The 23,356-nt window shown below is 41.8% G+C and overlaps 1 protein-coding gene across 3 annotated transcripts in view; it reads right to left on the reverse strand.

Moving 5' to 3' along the window:
• Positions 1–23,356, reverse strand: part of COL4A2 (collagen type IV alpha 2 chain) — a 426,713-nt gene that overhangs the window by 44,717 nt on the left and 358,640 nt on the right. For all 3 annotated transcript variants that reach the window (XM_033949645.1, XM_033949646.1, XM_033949644.1), the window contains exons 30-37: positions 22,509–22,670; positions 18,312–18,482; positions 17,692–17,835; positions 12,184–12,309; positions 8,450–8,631; positions 4,794–4,857; positions 3,866–3,940; positions 1,244–1,351 (exon numbers count right to left, since the gene is read on the reverse strand). In XM_033949645.1, coding sequence (XP_033805536.1) covers positions 1,244–1,351; positions 3,866–3,940; positions 4,794–4,857; positions 8,450–8,631; positions 12,184–12,309; positions 17,692–17,835; positions 18,312–18,482; positions 22,509–22,670 — 1,032 coding nt within the window. The remainder of the gene's footprint in view (positions 1–1,243; positions 1,352–3,865; positions 3,941–4,793; positions 4,858–8,449; positions 8,632–12,183; positions 12,310–17,691; positions 17,836–18,311; positions 18,483–22,508; positions 22,671–23,356) is intronic.

The following is a 23,356-nucleotide window of genomic DNA, read 5'->3' on the forward strand; positions in this document are numbered from 1 at the left end:
AGCACAGGCATTAGGCACTGCATACACCCATTATGGGTATCCAGCATAGATAATGTTTTTCCATATTGGCTGCACTTTTTAAAGTTTCTGGGTTCTTATTTTCTGGCACATATCACTGAAAACCACAGCTATAGCAAAATCAAGACTCAGCTGTAAAAGATTCACCCCACTAGGGTTCCTCAGACCCTTAAAGGAAGCTTAGTTGGGCCATTTTGAACAAAGAATGAACATTTAAAACTGGCTGATAACCTAAGGCACTAGTAGGACACTGGGAACCATATGATCATGATGGGATTTAAAGAATAAAGCTTAAATTGGATAAAACTGGGAACAATTCAAGTCTTGCCAGATCCAAAGTAAGATGAAGACTGAACAGCAGCAGGCAGAAAGTGGCATGTATAAAAAGGTTCTATATATACTTAAGCTGGAGAAGGCTTACTTTGCTGGGCTCTGTTAGTGATATCATCCATCTGTAAGGACTTGCTATTCTACTTGTCCTCAGAGAAGGGCTGAACCACTTACTCAGTCAGAATAGCCTCTTCTGATATTTCAATCTCCACTATGTAAGGCGCTTTAGTTTAACAGAAGGTTTAATTACCCAACTTTGGTTAAGAACATAACATTTTTATGTCCTTAATGGAGTTGGGTGGTAGGATGTTTGCATCCTATAGGTACAGATTCTTCTTCTCAGACTGTGCTCAGAGCACAGCTCAGAGGCTGACCAGGTTTGATCATGCCTTTAGCTACTGTATAGCTGGGGAGAAGAGGGCAGCTTACATTAAACAACTTTAGTTTAATAAATATGCAAAAGCAGCAATGAACCTGAAACAGCTACGAGACAGGAATTTCACTTTTTTGTATCCTATGACACCATTCATACCCTAAACCAGTGGTCTCAAACTTGCGGCCCGGGGGCCACATGCGGCCTGCCAGGTACTATTTGGAGGCCCTCGATATGTTAATTACAAAGTAAAATAAAACAGTTTCTTGATATGTCTCTTTAGCTATAAATGACAATATTATTATTAAGACTTAGCTAAAAGGAAAGATTTATAAACTATAAAGAGTTTTACCTCATGCAAAATTGTCATTAACTACTTTTTCTGAGGCTCTCCAAGTACCTACAAATCCAAAATGTGGCCTTGCAAAGGTTTTGAGTTTGAGACCACTGCCCTAAACTGTTTCTAGTGACATCCCCACTGAGCTTCTGGCTCAAAGTAATACATACAGAAATCTGTGTTACCTGGTTGCCCTGTTGTACCCAGGCCACCTTTTGATCCCTTAATGCCCTCGATTCCTGTGCCTCCTACATCACCAGAAATACCTTTAACGCCAGTGACTCCTCTTGTACCTAGAAAAGCACAATATGATTATATTCTTTGGCAAGCCTCCTTAAGAAGAAACAGAAAGAGTGGTCATGTTATCAGCTGTAGACATTGTCAAAGTTCTGTAATGGTTTTATGGATGTCAGATCCCTTTAGGGCAGAACTTCTATTAACCAAATTGGTCTTGAAGAAAATGGATTTCTTTGCGAGTTGTAATGTTATCTAAAGACTCTCCCCCGCCTTTACTAATGTGTAGCGTGAGTTTTAGCGCCGGCAGCAGTGGTAATTGCTCCGACGCTCATAGGAATTCTATGAGCGTCGGAGCAATTACCGCCACTGGGCTCCTTTACCGCACTATGGGCTCCTTTTAAAAAAGGTGCTCTAGCGTTTTTAGCGCATGCACCGGATTAGCGCGCGCTACCTGAAAAACTACCGCCTGCTCAAGAGGAGGCGGTAGCAGCTAGCACGCGCGGCATTTTAGTGTGCGCTATTCCGGGCATTAAGGCCCTGACGCACCTTTGTAATAGGGGCCCTATGTTATAGTAAAGGAGGGGGTCTATTTGTATTCTTTCAAATTTATTATGGTCTTGGAGATGGAAATTTTAGACCTGTACCCTATTCTTTCATTTTAGGGCCTTACCTTATTATTGTGGATTTCTATTGCACATGGAGATATATAAGGAAATGTGATATACAACTTATTTTCTTTTAATTATTATTATCATTACAGTATATGTTATTTTGGGAAGTCTATCTCAACTGCTTCTGTCAAAACCTTATCAATAAATAATATTTAATAAATTATCTAAAGATGATGATATGCATACACAGATACCTTCTTTACTGATTTGAGTTTTTCAGTTAAAGCTTCCCTTTGAAATGCACATTTACCCCCTCTTCTACAAAACCGTGCTAGCGGTTTTAGTGCAGAGAGCCCCGCTAAATGTCCCATGTGCTCCCGACACTCATTGAGTCCCTATGAGCGTTGGGAGCAGCGCGGGCCATTCAGTGCGGCTCCCCACGCTAGAAACCGCTAGCGCGGTTTTGTAGAAGAGGGGGATTAGTTTTAAAATCAAAAGAGCAGACCAACAAACTGACACCTTCTCTACCACAGATGTTATAATGACTAGAAGCTTCCAGAATTGGTTTACTAAAGACCATAGAAAGAGGATCTCTTTTTCCTGTGAATAACTCCAACCTTTTCTTGCAAAGGATTCTGGAAATGAAACAACTCAAAGAAGCACTACTGGCCCCATGAAGCACACAGTCTTAGAAAGAAAACATGTGAAAAATAAGGGACAATTCTACATCTTGGTGCCTCAAGGTCTTATGCTGAGCATCAATTCTATAATGGAATCTTGGCACCAAGATTCTGTTAAAGAATGCTTGTGTTAACATCCATGCACTTACATTTAGGCCTGCCCACTTATGCCATGTATATGGTTGTCATAAGTTAGTGCATAATACAGTATTCACAGCTTACAATATTCTATAAGGTGTGTGTATAAGTAGGAGATACACCCATGTCGTGTCCATGTATACGCCCCCTTGCAGTTAGGTGCCATAGCATTTAGTGCACTTTCACGTTACGTGCCAATTAAGGCGCCACTTGCACGCACACAAGGCATGTATAACTACAGATACCTAGTAGAGAATGACACGGTGACAAAATTCATCACCGTTCCCGTCCCCGCGGATAACCGCGGGAAACCATCTTCATGTCATTCTTTAAGGAGAGAGGGAAGAATCAGAGTATGAATGGCCACAGCCACTGACCCGCAAGCTTTGCTTTGAAGAATGCTGGTGTAGAAGGACCGAGGTTGAAACAGACACTACAGAATGACAGTCTCTGGTATCCAGAGCAGATATTGTGATGTCATAATGCCTCATTCCACCAGTGCCTAAGAGCCAATCACATCAGTGATGTCACAATGGCTTCATTATCCTTGGCTCACATAAGAATCAGAGTATGAATGGCCACAACCACTGACCCGCAAGCTTTGCTTTGAAGAATGCTGGTGTAGAAGGACTGAGGTTGAAATAGACACTAGAAAATGACATGGGATTATTTCCCGCGGTTATCCGCGGGGACGGGAACGGTGATGAATTTTGTCACCGTGTCATTCTCTAATACCTAGGGCTCCTTTTATCACGCCGCGCTAGCGGGGTTAGCGCGTCGGGCATTTCATCAAGCGCTAAACCCCCGTGGCCGGCTAAAAAATTAATGCCTGCTGAATTCAGGCGTTAGCAGCTAGCGCGGCAGGCGGTTTAACGTGCGATATTACGCACGTTAAACCCCCTACCGCAGCTTGATAAAAGGACCCCCTAGTTTCCCTTATAGAGTTTCAGAGTGTTCTTCTGCTGACCTGAATCTTTTATTCTGAATTCATCTGACAAACAAATTTAAAGGCCCGATAAGATATCCTCGTTGCACAATACACCTTCTGTCTAATAACAAGTAATTTGAAATTCAACTTTGAAATCATTTTTGACTCTTGCATGAATTCATTTCTTATGAAATAAAATACTAAATAGAATACCTTTTAGACCAGTTTCACCTTCCTCACCCCTAAAACCAGGTGCTCCTGGTATATTCATGGTGTCTCCCCGATCACCTGTCATGTAGAAAGAAATAAAGAATAGATTAAACCGTGAAATAAACACATTTCTAAACTATTCTTTCCCATCTTCCTCAACATCTATGCTTTAATTTAACTTATATACTGTATCCAACCCATAGCCACCGACTTTAGCAAGAATACAAGGCCACTGAAAAGTTCTCAGCCTAGCCAACAAAGCTGGGGCAATCTCCATCAAGGGCTATACACTTAGTCCAGTGATTTTCCCACATTTTTCGTCCCGTATTTTTCTAAGGTGCGCTATGCGTTTTAGCGTGCGCTAAATATACGCAGGCGCTAACGTGTCCATAGACTAACATGCAGGCGTTAGCGTTTAGTGTGTGATTAGCACGCGCTAAAACGCTTAGCGCACCTTTGTAAAAGGATCCCTAAGTGTATAGCCCTCGATGGAAATTGCTCCAACTTTGTTGCTTGGGCTAAGAACTTTTCAGTGGCCCCTCGTAAAACATTCTACAACAATGAAATGAAATACTTTTAAAACAAAAGAGTAAGTAGAACAATATTAAAACAATTTAAATCTTAAATCAGTAAACAACTGTAGTAAAATAAATAAAGCAAATTATATATAACAATAGATTCCTATAATATGCAACCAAACAAACCCCTTCTAGATGTGCTTCACAGTGACAAGCCTTATTAATGGCCCACAAACTTGTGCATACACTCTCTATCCTACTTATAGACATGGCTGTTGTGTGCTGACTCAGATACCCTCCTCAGATGCTATGAATGCTGTCCTTATGGTATCCTCAGCCCATACTGATCCAGCCTTTCTGCACTAATTTCAAATACAAAGAAGTCATGGATCACTTTTTAAGCGTGGACTAACCAGTATCTCCAAAATAGCCAGTGCTTCCTGGAAGGCCCGTGGATCCAGAAAAACCTTTTTGACCCTGCAAGGAAATTAAAAACAAACCAACCAACAAAGATGTGTTTATTAACATTAGACTAAGCTTAAATCACGCACACATAAAAACAATAGTTGCTAAAGCTAGCTGAGCTTTCATATCCCAGCTTGTCAATTCATAGAGATAATGAGAAGGCCGGGGTAATGGAGACAGGCAACGACAAGAAAGAAGGGGACTACTATTACTATTAATTCTATAGCGCTACCAGACGTACGCAGCACTATATAGAGTCAAAAAGAAGAAGACAGTCCCTGCTCAAAAGAGCTTACAATCTAAACAGACAAACAGGATGTCAGGGATACAGTTAAGGGGAACTAGCTGGGTTGGTGGGTAGTGGGGTTATGGATTGAAGGCTATATTAACATGACTAGAAATAGAGAGGAAAGAAAAAACAAGGAGGAACAGAGATGAGGAAGCAAGATTACTTTAATAGGGGTGTTCTGTAGGCCAATGAGGTACCACTTGGGGGCCTGGGCCCCTCCAATTTGGGTTCAGGTTCCCCAAGATGAGGCACTGTCTGCTGCTTTGGCTGGCAGGGGCCCCCCAAGACCCATCAGCAGAAGCCCTCTTTCTTATGAACCCAGGCAGGGCTTTTCCTGGGCTGCCACTGAGCTGTTTCCCCCTGCACATGCTTGGTTTTGAGGCTCACTCCCTGTGCATGCTTAGTTTTTGTGCTATTTTATAAAGGGTGAGTGCTCATTGTAGAACAGCATGTAGCACTAATTCCCACAAACAAATTTTAGGCATGAGGATTTACGCCATTGAGTGTGCATCCCCAGAATTCTATATCACTGTGCACAACTTTTAAAAATGCTTCTAACCTGCCCCTCCCATGGTCATGCCCCTTTTGGGTTGCATGCTAGGCCAGGTAGGCACAGTTGGTAGGGAAGTGCGTGGGTCAATTAAGTGCTTGTTAACACTATATAATTGCACCAATTATTGACCCTATTAATTTGAGAACCGTGCACAAATCCTGGTGCTGATCTTTTGGTGCCTTATATAGAAACTGGGGATAAGACGAAACAAGGTTGAGACAGACAGCAAATAGAGACTGGCACAGAGATAGAGGAAGGAGAAAGAACAAAAAATATGCTATATAAATAAAAGAAAAAATGAGACAATTTTAAAAAGAAAGGACAGAAGGGGGAAATGCATCTAGTCCAGAGACAGAGAAGAAAAAGAAAAGATAGAACAGATACAAAGGCTGAATCAAACTAAACTAAACTAAACTAAACCTTAGGTTTGTATACCGCATCATCTCCGCAAGCGCAGAGCTCGGCACGGTTTACAGAGGTTGAGAGGAAAGGAACTACAAAGAAGGATATAGGAGAGGGAAAAAAGAAGATGGGGAGGGAACAGGGTACTAGAGAACAGGGGGTGATTAGATTTTTGAAAAGAGCCAAGTTTTCAGGTGTTTACGGAAGGGTTGGAAGGAGCTAACATTTCTGAGCGGGGATGAGAGGTTGTTCCAGAGTTCTGTGGTTCTAAAAGGGAGTGATTCATAAAGGTTGGAAAATGGTTTCTTAACTGTGGTTAGTAATGCCTATGGCTCAGCTTGATTATGAAATGCTCCAGATTTCTTACCTCTAGTAAGCAATAAAGAAAATCATAGCTTATCAAACATTTTGAAAATTGCCCCTAACTTTAGAAAATAGCTGGCAAAAACTCTGGGGTTGATACTCAAAGTGATCTAACCAGCCAGAAACAGTTTCTTGCTGGTTAAATCACTTGTTTGGGGCTAAGTGGTCATTTTCATTGTGATGATCTTAAGATGGCCAAAGAGGTTGAAAAGGTGATGACAAAAGCCAGAAGGATGCTGGGGTGCATAGGGAGAGGTATGGCCAGTAGGAAAAAAGAGGTATTGATGCCCTTGTACAAGGTTTTCTCTGCATCCATGCCGGTGCCAAAAGTTTCCGGCTCTTGATGGAATGTTTCTGCAGGGTGAAAACCAAGCACAAGAATTTACACAGTACTCTGGGCCAAGGCACTGCAAGCACCAACTGTGGGGGTCAGTGATGGAAATTTGCCTTTGGCACCTGCAGCACTTTTTAAAACCCGTTAACGGTCAGGACATCAACGGAAAGAGCACCTCAGCCAAATCAAACTCAATGGCTGAGGAAAAGAGAAGGCCTCGTTGGGTAAAGCCCGTGAAATGAAAACAGAGGAAAAAATTTTCCCTGCTTTTTTTTAAGTTAAGTAAACTTCAAAATTAAAGGAAAAGAAAAGAAGAATAACCCATGAGCAGGAAGGCAAAATACACAAAATTTGAACAGTGTTCAAAAACACGACTTTTTAGCTCTGCGGAAAAGTAAGAACTGAGGTACCGTGAGCCTGAGTTGGGTGGGAAGGCACTCGCACATGCACATGTGCGGTGCGGGCAGTTCACAAACTTCTTAAGTTCTTAAAGTGGCGATGCATTTGTAAAGCTGTCCATACCAGGGCTTCGTGGATGAAGTCACACCTACATGTGAGAATATGCTGCCTGTATGTCCTGGGATAAAAGGAGGTATTGATGCCCCTGTATAAGACTCTGGTGAGACCTCATTTAGAATATTGTGTACAATTCTGGAGATTGCACCTTCAAAAGATATAAACAGGATGGAGTTAGTCCAGAGAAAGACTACTAAAATGGTCAGTGGACTTCATCATGAGTATGGAGACAGACTTAAAGATCTCAATATTTATATTTTGGAGGAAAGGTGGGAGAGGGGAGATATGACAGAAATATTTAAATACTTACATGGCATAAATGCGCATGAGGTGAGTCTCTTTCATTTGAAATGAAGCTCCGGATTGAGAGGGCAGAGGATGAAGTTAAGAGGTGATAGGCTCAGGAGTAATCTAAGGAAATACTTTTTTTACAGAAAGAGTGGTAGATGCATGGAATAGTCTCCTGGTAGGGGTGGTGGAGACAAAGACTGTGTCTGAATTCAAGAAAGCGTGGGGCAGGCATGTGGAATCTCTTAGGGATAGGAGGAAGGAGAGGAGGAGATAGTGGATGCTGCAGATTGGCAGATTGGATGGGCCATTTGATCTGTATCTGCCATCAGGGAGGATAAGGCCATAGCGGAGAGACTGAATGAATTCTTTGCTATGGTCTTTACAGAAGAAGATATAAGAGATCTACCTGAACCGGTAATGGTTTTCAAAGGTGATGATGTGGAGGAACTGAAAAATCTTGGTGAATCTGGAAGATATACTAAGCTAAATCGACAAGTTAAAAAGTGCATCTTTTATAGACTCACACTTAGCATAGCACTAGACGGTGCCGATTTTTTAGGTGACCTATATAAAATCAGGGCCTGGGTGCCTTCCTGTTCTATTAATCTGTTATAAAACTACCATCCTAGTGTCCGATGTCTAGGTCAGTGGTAGTCAACCCAGTCCTCAGGGACCACTTGGCCAGTCGGGTTTTCAGGATATCCACAATGAATATGAATGACAGAGATTTTGAAAACCCGACTGGCCAGGTGGTCCCTGAGGACTGGGTTGAATACCACTGGTGTAGGTGACTGTTCTAATATGCCACTAATATCATATCTGGATTCAGAACATATTTGAAGACAAAGTAACTTACTCTTATTCCTGTTTGTCCAGGGAAGCCTCTAATACCAGGGGGACCAACTTGACCAGAATATCCTTGGGCCCCAGTCAGTCCTGGATCACCAAATTCTCCTTTTTCTCCTGGTATAAAACTGGGGATACCCGGTAGCCCAGGATGACCTGGCTCTCCAGGATAACCTGGCATCCCTTTGCTGCCTGCAAGAAACCACATTCAAAAGAGAAACCCTGAGCAACAGATTAAATAATTTAAGATTTTGCAGTTACATTTATATTTGGCATAGTTTAGGGAATGACTGGTTAGTGGAGATATTTAGTGCTGGTTAAACCCATTTAAATACTGATTCCTACATTTCTACAGGTACGTTCTATGTATCTCTAAAGTACATTTTCCTTTCTCCAGTAAGGTTTCTCTATGGGAAAAGACCTAGGGAAAGCAAATCTGTTAGTGATACACTGTGTATAGAAGCCTAGTAGGAGATCAGGTATCTCAGTAGGAGATCGGGTAAAGTTATCTCAGTAGGAGAGTGCTCAGTTGGATCTCCCAGTGACGGCACAGGAAATTTCGACAGCAATCAAAGCTTTACACCCAGGTAGTTCTCCAGGTTTGGTGGTTTCCCCCCTTGTTTTTATAAGCTTTTTTGTGGTGGTGTGAGTCCTTTGCTGGTGAGAGTTGGTAATGGGCTGCTGTATGTGGGAAGCTGGGATTGGGAAGGATCCAGCCTCGTGTTCCTATTTCTCTTCTTAATATAGATGTAAAGCTAATCGCAAAAGTTTTAGCAGATAAGCTTGCCCTGGTTCTTCCTTCTTTGGTTCACATTGATCAATCCGGTTTTGTTTCTCAGCGTCAAGTGGAAGATATCAATTGGATGTTACATGTTTTATGGGGGGCCAGAAGTGCGCGTACGCCATTCCTGTTATTATCTACAGATGCAGAGAAGGCATTTGATAGGGTCCATTGGGACTATTTATGGCAGGTGCTACAGCAGGTGGGGTGGGGGACGGGTTTTGTACTTGGCTTTATAAGTTGTATGAAGCTAAATTGGTAAGGGTGAAAGTAAACGGTGCTTACTCCTTTGCTTTTCCAATTCAAAGGGGAACCCGTCAGGGCTGCCCACTCTCTCCGCTTCTTTTTGCTTTATCAATAGAGTCTTTAGCTCAGAGTATTCGGGATAATCCTGATATACAGGGGTTTCAACTGGGATCTCAGCACCACAAGTTGGCCTTATTTGCAGATGATATCTTATTTTATATACATTATCAACAGTAATCCTTGTCTGCGATAATACAGGAATTTAAACTTTATGGTCAGGTGGCAGGGTTTAACGTAAATTATGACAAATCTGAAATCTTGGGTATTATTATTTCACAATCGGAAGAAGATCATCTTAGGAAAGCATTTCCATTCAAATGGGCTTGTAGTTCGATCAATTATCTTGGTGTTCAAATTACCAAAGAACCTGCCCAACTGTACTCTAGCAATTATGAAGTTTTGTTGCAGCAAATTAGAAAAGATTTGAACAGCTGGTGCTCCCTGTGGCTGTCATGGTGGGGGAGAAATGCAGTACTTAAGATGAATGTGTTACTTCATCTGCTTTTATCTTTTTCAGTCACTTCCCATTCCAGTCACAGGGGGCACTCTGGAGACACTTCAGAGAGATTTTTTCAAATTCGTTTGGGGTTCAGGATCTTCAAGGCTGCCTAAATCGCTTTTATGGCAGGGCCCTGAGTGGGGAGGTAGAGGGATGCCAAATTTAACTTGGTATTATTGGGCTACTCAAATTAGACAATTGTTTGATTGGGAATTTTCTCCAGATAAACCTGGGGTACAATTGCAACAAGAAAGCGCCCCTGCGCTATCTTTGTGTTACATCATATGGGCCTCCCATTTAGAGACTCTGTTGAGATGGAGTAGTCTGTCCAACCCTTATGTTTCTCATTTAGTCAGAATTTGGTATAAGGTACAGAGGAAATATGCTGTGCATGGTTATTTTTCTCTCTTTTCTATCCAATTTGAACCTGCATTTAGGGCACGTAAAGAAGGGGGGGGGGGTTATTTTTTAAATGGGAACAATAGAGCCTAGTTCACTTTAAGCAATTTCTGGAGGATGGGGAGATGATTCCATTTGCAGAACTGTGTGAACTCTATCAATTACGCCCAAGAGATGTCTTTCCATATAATCAAGTTAAGCATTTCATTTCTGGTCAGGGATGGTTGAGTGTGGACCCTTATGAAACTGAACTCTTAGAAAATCTCTGTATGTCCCTTGGAAAATTGAAGGGTCCCATCTCTTTGTTATATCGATTTTTTAATAAGCGTCATTTTACAAAATATAGATTTATGACCTCTTGGAAAAATGATGTGGAGGTTGTACTGTCTAGGTCTGAATGGAAACGAGTGTTTCTTGAAGTATCTAAATCCTCCTGATGCATATTAATAAAGGAAAATGCTTATAAAGCTCTTACCCGCTGGTATTATACTCCTGACTGTATTCAGGCTATGTTTCCACAATCATCCACTGATGTCTACTGGTGCTGTCTAGTAGATAAAGGGACATTTTTCCATATATGGTGGTCCTGTGAACATATACAACCTTTTTGGATATCTGTACTTCAACTTATGGAGAAGGGCCTGGGTTCCCCTTTTCCATTCGACCCCAGGGTGTGTTTACTTGGCCTTCATAACAACAGAGGCAGTCAGTGGCAAGTTCATTTTAAGAGACTGGGTTTTGCAGCTGCTAAGTGTGTTATTGCGTTGAAATGGAAAGACTCAGTGAGGCCCCATTTGATGGACTGGCGAGTGAAATTGATTTCCTTAAAAGCCTTGGAGCAACTGATTGATAAACATCATGAACATTTTGATCCTTCTAATGAATTATGGGTTCGATTGGACCTGGTCCTACAGGACCTGATGCCAGTTGATAGGATTTTATTATTATCTGTCTTACATTTGTATTTTTTTGGTATTCAGGGTGTTCTACTTGCTGGCATCTTTTGTCATTATTTATAAGTTTTGATAGGGGGGTAGGTTTGCGGTGGGTGGGGTGTCAGTTTCATATGTATAGCTTATACATTGGCTCATTGATGATAATTGATCTGTATATTCTTTGTCCTTCATATTGGCTGTGAGTGATAATGATATTTCTTTTGTAACAGTTGTATGAACGGTTCGTTTTATGTTATAAAATTCTATAAAAGCTTATTTAATATAAAAAAAAGAAAACATGGCAATTGTTCTTTCCATTTTGAATATATGGCACAACGGAATTATAACAATTTTAAAAAGATTTGGGGGCCATTGATAACATATTGTAATGATTATATACCTTTTTACACTAAAAGTATATTTATAACAATGGGAAAGGGGGGGATTTATTGTTATATTATTGGTCTTAATCAATATTTTTGATTATAACACATGTATGATATGCTTGATTTACAATATTTGTGGAAAGGGAGGGTGGGGGAAGGGTTTAATTTATGTTTTTAAGATGACAATAGATAAGAATGTCAAGTGATATGTATAATTCTAATTGATGTAATATTGTACACTTGATGAAAGATGAAAAAATGAATAAAAAATTTGAAAAAAAAGAAAACAAAAACCCTGATAGCCCATCTTCCTTGCAGTTAAAAAAAAATTGCCTATAGGAATTCACTTTTCTACCTTCAGTCCAAATTAAAAAAAGAGAAAGAAAGCTTGCTGGGAATTGCTTTAATAGGCATCACTATCCTCCTGTATAGTCTTACCTGGTTGTCCCAGATTGCCTGGATCACCGCTAAATCCAAAATTTCCTTTTTCACCTTTGACTACCTCCAGCATGTATGGCATGATCTTTGGCTTATCTCCTGATTTTCCTTGCTCCCCTCGGTCACCTCAAAAGTAAAATACAATTTGGTCAATTTTAGTCTGATGAAAAATGAAGAATGATAATTCTATTCTACTCTAATCTATTCATCACTCTTATATACCACTTCTTCCCTTGAGAGGTCCCAATGTGGTTTACAGAAAAGAAAAAGAATTACATCAATGTAGAATTAATTGACATAACAAAAAACATAATTCCAGTAAAGAAGAATCACAACAATTAATCCGCAGCTTGATAAAAGGGGGGAAAATGTTTTCAAATTCCTCTTAAAAACAAAATATTGACATGGATATAACCTGGACATACAGATGATTCAACTGGACATACTGGCCTCACTTGTGTATGCTGGACACTACAGACCTATATTTTCACTTGTGTATGCTGGACACTACAGACCTATATTTTCCAATAGCCAGGCCCAGCCTGTACCTTGCTGTCTGTAAACACCTGCAGCCTTTGCAATGCTAATGTTTTTGTCTCCATTCCCTGCTGGGAGGATATTTTTCCAAGGTTCTGCTGAACTGTTATCAGTGCTGTATGACTTCATATGCCAGGCACCCTGGAAAGCCATAAAACTTTTATAATGAGCAAGGATCCCTACAGGACGATGTGGGTGTAGCGAGATGAGAGAACTTGGTACCAAAACATTTGCTCCCTGTTTCTGAACCAAGTTATGGGAACCAAGCAGCTGGATTGTTGAAAGGTCACCTTTGCCAACTTTCAGCATACAAGGACACCATCCCAAAGATGCACAGAATTGTAAAACCATTAATTAGCATCTACAAAGTGATAAAGATCTTAGCGCTGGAGAAAGAAAGTTCACCAAGAGTTCTCTGTTTCTGCAAGCCCCCCCCCATACTGGGGAGGGGGGTGGAGGTGAGAGAGGCGTGGACTGAGAGGAGGAGTTAGCTATACATTATTTTATGTACTAATAGGGAATTACATAATCAGAATTCGGGGGTGTACTTTTTGGAACAAAGGAAGAATTTCTCTGTATAAAAATCACGTGCATTCTAGGTAAAGCCAGAGAGATTCACTTACTTATGCTACGGGGATCTGCTAGCCCCCTGCTAAGCAAATGGGTGCAAATTCTTCTCTCCATTGCATATTCTGAACTGACAATACATTTTTCTGATATGTCTCTGCTGCTGTAATACTGTAAGTTTTTATACTAACAATAAACGAATATTGTTTGTTTTGGAAGATGCAATGCCGTCTTGTAGTTATTCCAATGAGGTAAACAAAGCAGCCTTTACTTCAATATGAATCGTTAAACCTAACAGACTCAGGTAGTGTATTCCAGATTTGAGCTGCTTTATGGATTCTTTTTACTAAGACATGCTAGCTATTTTAGTGCGTGTCAAACGCGTTAGCGTTTAGCACGCTAAAATGGCTAGCGCGTCGTAGTAAAAGGACCTCTATATGTAAAAACCTGATCAAGTATCTTTTTGTTGGAAACTCCCTTGAAAGAAGGTTACATAATTTTAAAACTCATTAAGCATCCACAGAAACCTCTTCAGGAACTTCTCGCCAGAAAACACTTCCTGTCAGTGCTTGAGCTACAATTGGCTCAGGCACTGAAACTCAGTTCTTCAACCATGTTTATCTCACACTCCCCAGAAAAATTTAAAAAAACAAAGAAGAAATGTTAAAATCAATTATTTCTTTCAATGGAAGCCAGTGCAAGTTCCCTGGGACACGATCAAAGTTTGATTTTCTAAAAATCATATGAGCAGCTCAATGTTACCAGTAAACAAAAGTAGATAAGAAAATGCATGAATCTCTGAAATGCAGGTGTAGCATATCTGAAATCACTTCTGTTGTAAAGTTACCACTTAGCCATAGCTGTTGGAAGTCACTTTGGAGCAGAGAGTTTCAGCTGCTTACCTATTTGGCAAACTGGCCCTGCCTGTTGCATCTTGGGGATGCAAGTGGAACAGGGGGGCCACCATTTTGGAGATGATAGCCTTGAGGCAGCAGCGAGTGGGAATTGCTCCTATCTTGTTCAAGGTATGGCTCTTGGGGGGGGGGGCATTTAAAAGGGGGATTGGGTGGGTGGGTGCTACTAGATTTCAGAGACTTTGTGTCATGCAGGGAGTGGGGGAAGGGAGAAGTGCCACCAAACACCAGGAAAACAGTTTTAAGGAGGGAAGAAGAGAAAAGGCCAATTGATCCTGTTGGGGGGTTGGATGGTGAGAGGCTTGCTGGTGTCAGTCCTGTCGGGGTACACTGTTTAATTTCAGAGTGGAGGGGAGCAAATGGGATTAATGAGGTGACAGGGGAAAATATTAGACGCTGATGCAGACTGCTGGCACCTTTGTTGGGTTTTTTTGTCATCCTTTCTGTCAGTGCCTGCATCAATCATGGCTCAAGCACTGACAGAAAATGTGACATTTCACAATGAGCCGAGGATTACTGGTATAATTTCAATATGGCAGTAATTTGCATACTCATTGCATGTAACATATCACGGTATTTTTGGAGGAGCAATTTCACAGTAGAGCTGCACTGCAAAGACTTCTGTGTTAACCTCCTAAGAATATTGCTTTTGCCATACATGGTGGAAATGCCTTGTTAAAACTAAAGGATCCACACACCAAAATTCTTTTCCTTCCAACAATTTATTCTTCACTTGATCCCAAATTTGAATCGTATTCCTAATGGAAGGATTTTCTGCTCCCACTGCAGGAGAAGCCTTCTTCTGAAGCCAAATATAGATTTCTAGCAGTACCTCCCAAACTGGGCTTGGCCATTCCATGCCCAGCACTTTTCCTCCCTCTCTTATTCCCATTCCATTGGGGCACGTAACTGGGTTGCTTGATAATATGTCCTAAAATTTGAGACTCCAAGCCTTCCTCTCTCTTTATATTTAAACTAGTCTTTAAGCCCGTTACATTAACGGGTGCTAGAACATATGTGTGTGTGTCTGTATTTATTTCTTTCTCTCTCTCTCCTTAGCCGCTTTCTTTCTTTCTGCCTTTATTTTTCCTTGGCTGTCCTCTGTTCCTTTTTCTTCACCCCCCCTGTCCAGCAGTAGGCATCCCTTCCTTTTTTATCCCCTCTCCTCCTTCTTATCCCTATGATACTCTTACCTTGCTCTGTCCCTGATCAGAGGTTCCCGACAGCCGCCCAGTTGCACCCATTGGAAAAGTTCCCACTCCCGCATCCCGCACCCCTCTTGACGCGGCTCCCGCTGTCCTTTCTGTCTGTCTCTGTCCCTGGCCCCCTTTGCCTGTCTGTCTTTCTGTGTATCTCCCTGCCCCTGTGTCTTTCTTCTTTCTCCCTCTGTCTGTTTGTCCAAAGCAGCATTCCAACCCCCTCCATTTCCCTCCCCCCCCACCAGTTCCCTGTGCACCTGCCTCTGTGTCTTTCTTATTTTCTTTGTGTTTCCCTTCCTCTCTCTGTCTGTCTGTCCAAAGCAGCATTCCCTCCCCCTCCATTTCCCTCCCCCCCACCAGTTCCCTGTGCAGCAGCATTAGTGTTTCCTCAACCCCCCCCCCTTTCCCTTCCCGCGGTCCGGACTACAAACGTGGTGATTACAGCAGCGATTGCATCAGTCTCCACACGCTGCTTCGGGTCCTTCTACTGCCCTGATTTACTCTGGCACGTCCCTGATGACATCATCAGAGATGCGGAAGAGCAAATCAGGGCAGTAGAAGGGCCCGAAGCAGCGTGTGAAGACTGATGCACACGCTGCTGGAATCGCCATTCGGGCCCACGGGAAGAGAAGGGGGTGGGTGTCAAAGGAGGAACGGAGATCGGCGGCTGCAGTTGGAACGGAGATCGTCATCTGGCTGCGGTCCGGCTTGTGGAGAGCAGGGAGGCTGTGGGGAAGAGAAGGGGGTGGGTGGCAAAGGAGGAACGGAGATCGGCGGCGGCAGGAGGAACGGAGATCATTGTCTGGCTGCGGTCGGGCTTGTGTAGAGCAGGGAGGCTGTGACGTACTAAGCGAGCAGGTGGTGACGTAAAACCCACGCATGCGCACTCGTGTTTTCGCGACGGATCAGGGAACACGTTTTTTGAGTGCGCATGCGCGGCTTATCATTTTATTATATTAAATAGAAAACTTTCCTTGCTATTATTGGTGGTTTCTTTTTCCAGATATAATCAAACATCCTTTTTTTTTGTAAAGTCTTCAGAAGAGTTTGGAAGAGAAACAACACTACATTAATTTTAACACTTGCTATTTGTCCAAACATGTTATTTTCCCATTCGCCATCTATCTAGACATTGGCAGATGTGCTTCCACAAATGCTATAAATTAGTTCCACTATTCTCCCTACATCAATTAGAATTTTCACCCTTAGATACTTAGGGCTCCTTTTACGAAGCCACGGTAGCGGTTTAACACGTGTAATAGCGCACGCTAAACTGCTGGCCGCGCTAGACGCTAACGCCAGCATTGAGCTGGCGTTAGTTCTAGCTGCGTAGCACAAATTTAGCGCGCGCTAAAAAAAACTGCATGTACTAAAACCACTAACGCGGCTTCGTAAAAGGAGCCCTTAGTCTCATCCTGTACCCATTTAAAAGGGAACTTATCCTTCAGTACTGCTATCTCTTCGTCCTTCAAGAATACTCTCAGAGCCTCTGACTTGTTGATATTTATTTTAAATCCAGAGACACTACTCCCCAAGGGTATCCTCCTGCTAACCATCTTGGACTGATTCCTGTACTGTAAATTTCACTGGCTGTCCATTGTCTATTATCTCAAATTAATGCTGTGTGTGTCTGTTGTAATATGCCTCAAACTTTGGATAGTGCGGAATAAAAAGAAAGATTAGGTTCTTACCTTGAAAATTTTTCTTGTAGATGTGTCTAGTGGTCCTGAACAGTAGGGTTTTGCATCTGAACCCACAAATTGCTTGCAGAAAACTGTCATAATCATCTTTTCAACTCCACCTCCTTTCCCAGGGAGCTGCTGCAGCACCTCAGTTCGTACAAAAGTAATCAAATAGCACTGTAATGAAATATATAACTGGAAGCTTAACTGGAACATGCATAGACTAGGGCAGTGTTTATCAAATCAGTCCTGGAGTACTCCCTTGCCAGTCAGGTTTTCTGGATATCCACAATGAATCTGCATGGAAAAGATTTGCATAGGATGGAGGCAATGTATGCAAACCAATCTCATGCCTATTCATCGTGGATATCCTGACATCCTGACTGGCAAGGGGGTACTCTAGGACTGACTTGAGAAACACTGGACTAGGGGACTCACTTTGCACCCTGATTCCCACTCACGTGTCAGTGTTGTGTGAAAGGTAGGATTCCCTCTCCCCAGAAGCTGTGTCCTTCGCTTCTACCAGCCTGCAAAGCTAAAACTGAGTCAGTAATCAAACCTGACAGGTCTAAAACAGTCACACGTATTACTATAAGTAAGGAGAGATACCTTTTTGCCCTGAAATACCAGGTGCACCTTTGACACCTGTAAAGCCAGGAGTGCCAGTGGCTCCCTTGATTCCTTTCCATCCAGCCCTTCCTTTCAGACCCGTCATGCCATGGAAGCCTTCCATGCCTGCTGAACCCCTGACACCTTTTTAAAAGAAAGAAGACTTTTGATTACTTAAATGAAATTTGAAAATAACATCTGACAGCAAAAGAGACTTTTAAGAACCTACTGTTGTCAAATGATGATCTAAGCAGAAACCAAAACAGATCAAATTGGACTGTTCAAGATCTGCTCTGGATTTATTTCTAAATTTTCAGGAAATATTTAAGAACCAAACAGTTCACTAAATCAGCTGCTTATAACTTTAAAATCACTGCAGCATTCTCCTAAACAACATGCAGAATAAGAATATAACAGATGCCATACTGGGTCAGGTCATTTTCTATATGGGTATTTCCCCAATATCTACCATGGTACGATTGAAACGATTCATTTAACAATTGATACATATTTTAACATGATAAACGCTGCAGTATCTTAAATACATAATCATTTTCTGTAGGTTTAATGAATCTACTGTGCTTTATTTTTATCACATAATTGCTATCTTAAAAGATTACCTTTTGTTCCTGGAAGTCCATGCATTCCTTCTAAACCATGAAGACCAGGATCACCAGGAAGCCCTCTTCTGCCAGGAAAACCAACATCTCCTGAATCCCCCAAGAGACCTTTCATACCCACAGGACCAGGTGCTCCTTGATCCCCCAAACTGCCTTTATCTCCAGCCAAACCTATTAAGATAATCATATAAATAAGAGAATGACATGTTAAAGCTGGGCTCGATCAGTATTTAGGTATAAGAAAATGGCAAATCTGTCAATATGACTCATCCTTGTCAGTCTCTTTTGTGTGGGATGTCCGCTGCTTCAGGGCCGAGTGTCTATGGCACGCTATACTTGCACTAATTTCAATCTGCTGGTATCTTCAGTATTGATTAATACGCTTTGGAAAATTACTGTGAGGGGAATGATGAATAGGGGAGGGAGGGGTGGGAAGGATGATAACAGAATGTATGTAGAGCATCGTAAAGACATTAGTTGGTTTGCTAAGCATCTTACTTTGAAGTGTTATCTGTAGGTTTAGTTATATAAGAAATGGCTGTTTGTCTAAAGCAGTGGTTCCCAAACCTGTCCTGGGGAACCCCCCAGCCAGTCAGGTTTTCAAGATATCCCTAATGAATATGCATGAGAGAGATTTGCATACCTGTCACTTCCATTATATGCAAATCTCTCTCATGCATATTCATTAGGGATATCTTGAAAACCTGACTGGCTGGGGGTCCCCAGGACAGGTTTGGGAACCACTGGTCTAAAGGAATCTTGACCAATTTGTACTGTGAGAATATATATTCAATGCTCTATCAATAAACATTATTGTTAATAAAAAAAGCCCCAAGAAACAACCCCCCCCCACAAACCTAACGCTTTCCTTACAATAGAAGAAAAGCTTTCTCTTCATCGCTTGAATCCTAATTCAGGTCTACACATTCATTATCATGGGCCAAAGAGAGTTAAAATAAACTATACACGTCAAATTACAGGCTAATTTGAACTCATGAATGGGTTTTTAGTAGCATATGAATACATAAAGCCGACAGTCGACAACCGGTCGATGGCCCGGACACCAGGATATCCTGTGGAGGTAACTTCAAGCAACTGCACTGATATAGGGCAAGAACAGGAAAATACTACAAAAGCCGATGTAAAAGATCAAATAGATACAAAAGAGGATGTGAGGACTAGTAAATCCAGGAAATTAGCGCGATTTAGATGTATGTATACGAATGCCAGAAGCTTAGGAAACAAAATGAGCGAGCTGGAAGAAGTAGCAAGAAGAGAACAACTCGATATCATAGGAATAACAGAAACATGGTGGAAGGAAGAGAATGAATGGGACACGGCATTGAAAGGATATAAACTATATAGATGAGATAGGGTCAGGCAAAAAGGGGGAGGTATTGCCCTGTATGTCCAAGAAGAAATAGAGTCTGTTAGAGAAGGAGATACAGAAGCAGATGGTAAACTAGAGTCTCTCTGGATAAAGATTCCTGGACGAAAAGAAGCAGACATACAAATTGGACTTTATTATCGACCCCCGGGACAGACTGAGGAAACTGACAATGAAATGATGGAAGAAATTACTCGTAGAAGTAAATTGGGAAATACAACGATCATGGGGGACTTCAACTTTCCGGGGATCAACTGGAAATTGGCAACGTCAAACTGCAGCAGGGAGTTAAAATTCCTTGAAATGTTAGGTGATTGCTTCCTTGAACAAATGGTAGGAGATTCGACAAGAGGAAATGCAATCCTGGACTTGGTCATAAATGGCATTGCTGGAAGGGCGGCAGATGTAGAAGTTACGGTCCCTCTAGGAACAAGCGATCACAATATGATCAATTTTACCATTGGCATCGGTAAGGGGAAACTAATCAAGACTAAAACCACGACCTTTAACTACAAAAAAGGAAATTATGACAGAATGAGAATTATGGTTAGAAAACGGCTTAGGAAGGGCACAGCAGACATCCAAACAGTTGAACAAGCATGGTCTCTACTGAAAAACACCATCACAGAAGCACAGAATCTACATATTCCGAGGATATCCAAAGGAAGGCGTAAGAACAAAGGTAAACCAGCTTGGTTATCCAAAGAGGTAATAGACGCAGTGAGGGAAAAGAGGAACTCGTTTAAAAAATGGAAATGAGAAAAAACGATGGAAGCCTGGAACTGTCACAAAATAGACCAAAAAAAGTGTCATAAAGTGGTAAGAGACACCAAAAAAGTTTATGAGGAGAAGATAGCGCAGGAAGACAAAAACTTTAAGCCCTTTTTTAGATATATAAAAGGAAAGAAACCAGCAAGAGAGGCAGTGGGCCCTCTCGACAATCATGGAAAGAAAGGGTCAATTAAAGAGGACAAACAGGTTGCTGATAGGTTAAATTCGTTCTTTGCCTCAGTTTTCACAAATGAGGACACTTCAATAATGCCAGACACAGGGAAGGTATTCAACGGGGGTGCAGAGGAAAGCTTAACAACACTGAATGTGACGTTGGACATGATTTACTTTCAGATTGACAGACTAAAAAGTGACAAGTCCCCTGGACCGGATGGAATTCACCCGAGAGTATTAAAGGAACTTAAGAAGGAAATTGGCGAACTATTACAAACCGTAGCTAACATGTCAATTAGAACTGGGCAAATACCAGAAGACTGGAGGATAGCAAATGTCATTCCAATTTTCAAAAAAGGCTCAAGAGGGGATCCAGGAAACTACCGACCTGTGAGCCTCACATCGGTTCCAGGGAAGATAATTGAATCAATAATTAAAGAGAACATTGTACAATACTTGGAGGACCACAATCTAATAAGGGCTAGTCAACACGGCTTCAGGAAAGGGAAATCATGTTTGACAAATTTACTACAATTCTTTGAGAAAGTAAACAAACAGATAGATAATGGAGAACCAGTGGATATAATTTACTTGAACTTTCAGAAAGCGTTGACAAAGTCCCTCATGCAAGGCTTATGAAGAAATTACTAAGCCATGGAATAGGAGGGGAAGTACACAGATGGATTGGCAAATGGCTTGAAAACAGAAGGCAAAGGGTTAGCATAAATGGGAATTTCTCGGACTGGGAGAAAGTGACTAGCGGCATGCCCCAGGGCTCGGTTCTTGGGCCTATCTTGTTCAATATTTTTATAAACGACCTGTAAGAGGAAATAAAATGCAATATAATAAAGTTTGCAGATGATACAAAACTATGTCGGGCGGTTAGCTCTCTAAGGGACTGCGAGGACCTCCAGAAAGATCTGAACCAGCTGGAAACGTGAGCAATAAAATGGCAAATGAACTTTAACATAAACAAATGCAAGGTGATGCATATAGGAAAGAAAAACAAGGAACATGAGTACAGGATGTTGGGGGTGAAGTTAGCAAAATGTGAACAGGAAAGGGATTTGGGGGTACTGATTGACAGTACCCTAAAACCATCGGCATAATGTGCGGCGGTGGCGAAGAAAGCGAGCAGGATGTTGGGTATAATTAAGAAGGGGATTACGAGTAGATCGGAAGATGTCATAATGCCACTTTAGAGAACAATGGTCAGACCGCACTTGGAGTACTGTGTCCAATACTGGTCTCCATACCTTATAAAGGATGTAACTCTGCTGGAGAAAGTGCAGAGGCGAGCCACAAAACTTATCAAAGGAATGGAACATTTGACCTACAAAGATCGACTCAGGAGGCTGGGACTGTTTACCCTTGAGAAGAGAAGACTGAGAGGGGATTTGATAGAGACCTTTAAAATATTAAAAGGATTTGATAAAATAGACCAGGAGGCACCATTGCTGAAATATTCAGAGGTGACACGGACAAGAGGTCATAGCCTGAAACTGAGTGGCAGCAGGTTTAGGACAAACGTCAGGAAATTCTGTTTCACACAGCGTGTGGTGGGTGCTTGGAATGCGCTCCCAGAGGAGGTTGTGGAGGAGACTACTGTACTGGGATTCAAGAGAAAGTTGGATACACACCTTCTTGCATATCATATTGAGGGATACGGTAAATCCGGGTCTCCAAAAAGGAGTATCTAAATGGGCCACCGCGTGTGCGGATCACTGGACAAGATGGACCTCGGTCTGATCCGGTGAGGGCGTTTCTTATGTTCTTATTTTCTCCTTGACACTTGCTTAAATACCTATAGAATTTTTATTGCTTTGTTCTAATGTACGGTGATTAGTTTATCAACATTTTCTTACCTCTGTAGCCTGCTGAGCCAGGTGTTCCTACTGACCCTTGCCTTCCTGGCAGTCCTGGGAAGCCATGCACACCTGCTGGCCCTGGCAATCCCTTTGCACCGGGAGTACCAGAGGCTCCTTGCTCACCCTTGTTTCCTGAAAATCCTGGGACACCACCAGCTCCTAATCAAATACAATAAGAAAACCAAATGAATTTGCATTCAGGAATATTAAATGATTTTTAGTAGCCCAAGATGTCATTTGAGTGATAGAGCAGGTAAAACAGTTGAAATGACTGTTGAATTTTATACTGCTAATATTTCAAGCAAACTTGGTTTACATCAGGAGTCTCTGTATAAGTTACATTGTATGAACTACAGGCAGGAAAATATTCTGTATGGATTTTCATTTTTCTTGCTCCACTACAATGACTTCTGGCCCTTTTACTGGTGGATTCAACCACCTTACAATCTCCTGTAAAAAAGAACAGCCACTTGTGTCTTAGCAGCTAACCGGTCATTTGCAGTGACATTTAGGGTCTCTTCTACGAAACTGCGCTAGCAGTTTCTAACGCGGGGAGTTTCTCTGCTCCCGACGCTCATAGGAACTCAATGAACGTCGTGAGCAGCGCGGGCCATTCAGCGCAGCTCTCTGTGCTCTCTCTGCGCTAAAAACCGCTAGTGCGGTTTCGTAGAAGAGGGGGTTAATTGATTATCACCGCTGAAAATGCCTGGTTAGCACTAAAAAAAAAAAAAAAAAAAAGCTGGCAAGTCTTGATATGCGGAACTTAAGCAGCTAGGCTTAGAAGGCAAATAAGGCTGCATAAAAAGCAGACCTATCTTTGCCCACTATGCCATGGCTGCTTAAGA

This window comes from Geotrypetes seraphini, chromosome 6 (assembly GCF_902459505.1).
Source record: "Geotrypetes seraphini chromosome 6, aGeoSer1.1, whole genome shotgun sequence".
NCBI lineage: Eukaryota > Metazoa > Chordata > Amphibia > Gymnophiona > Dermophiidae > Geotrypetes > Geotrypetes seraphini.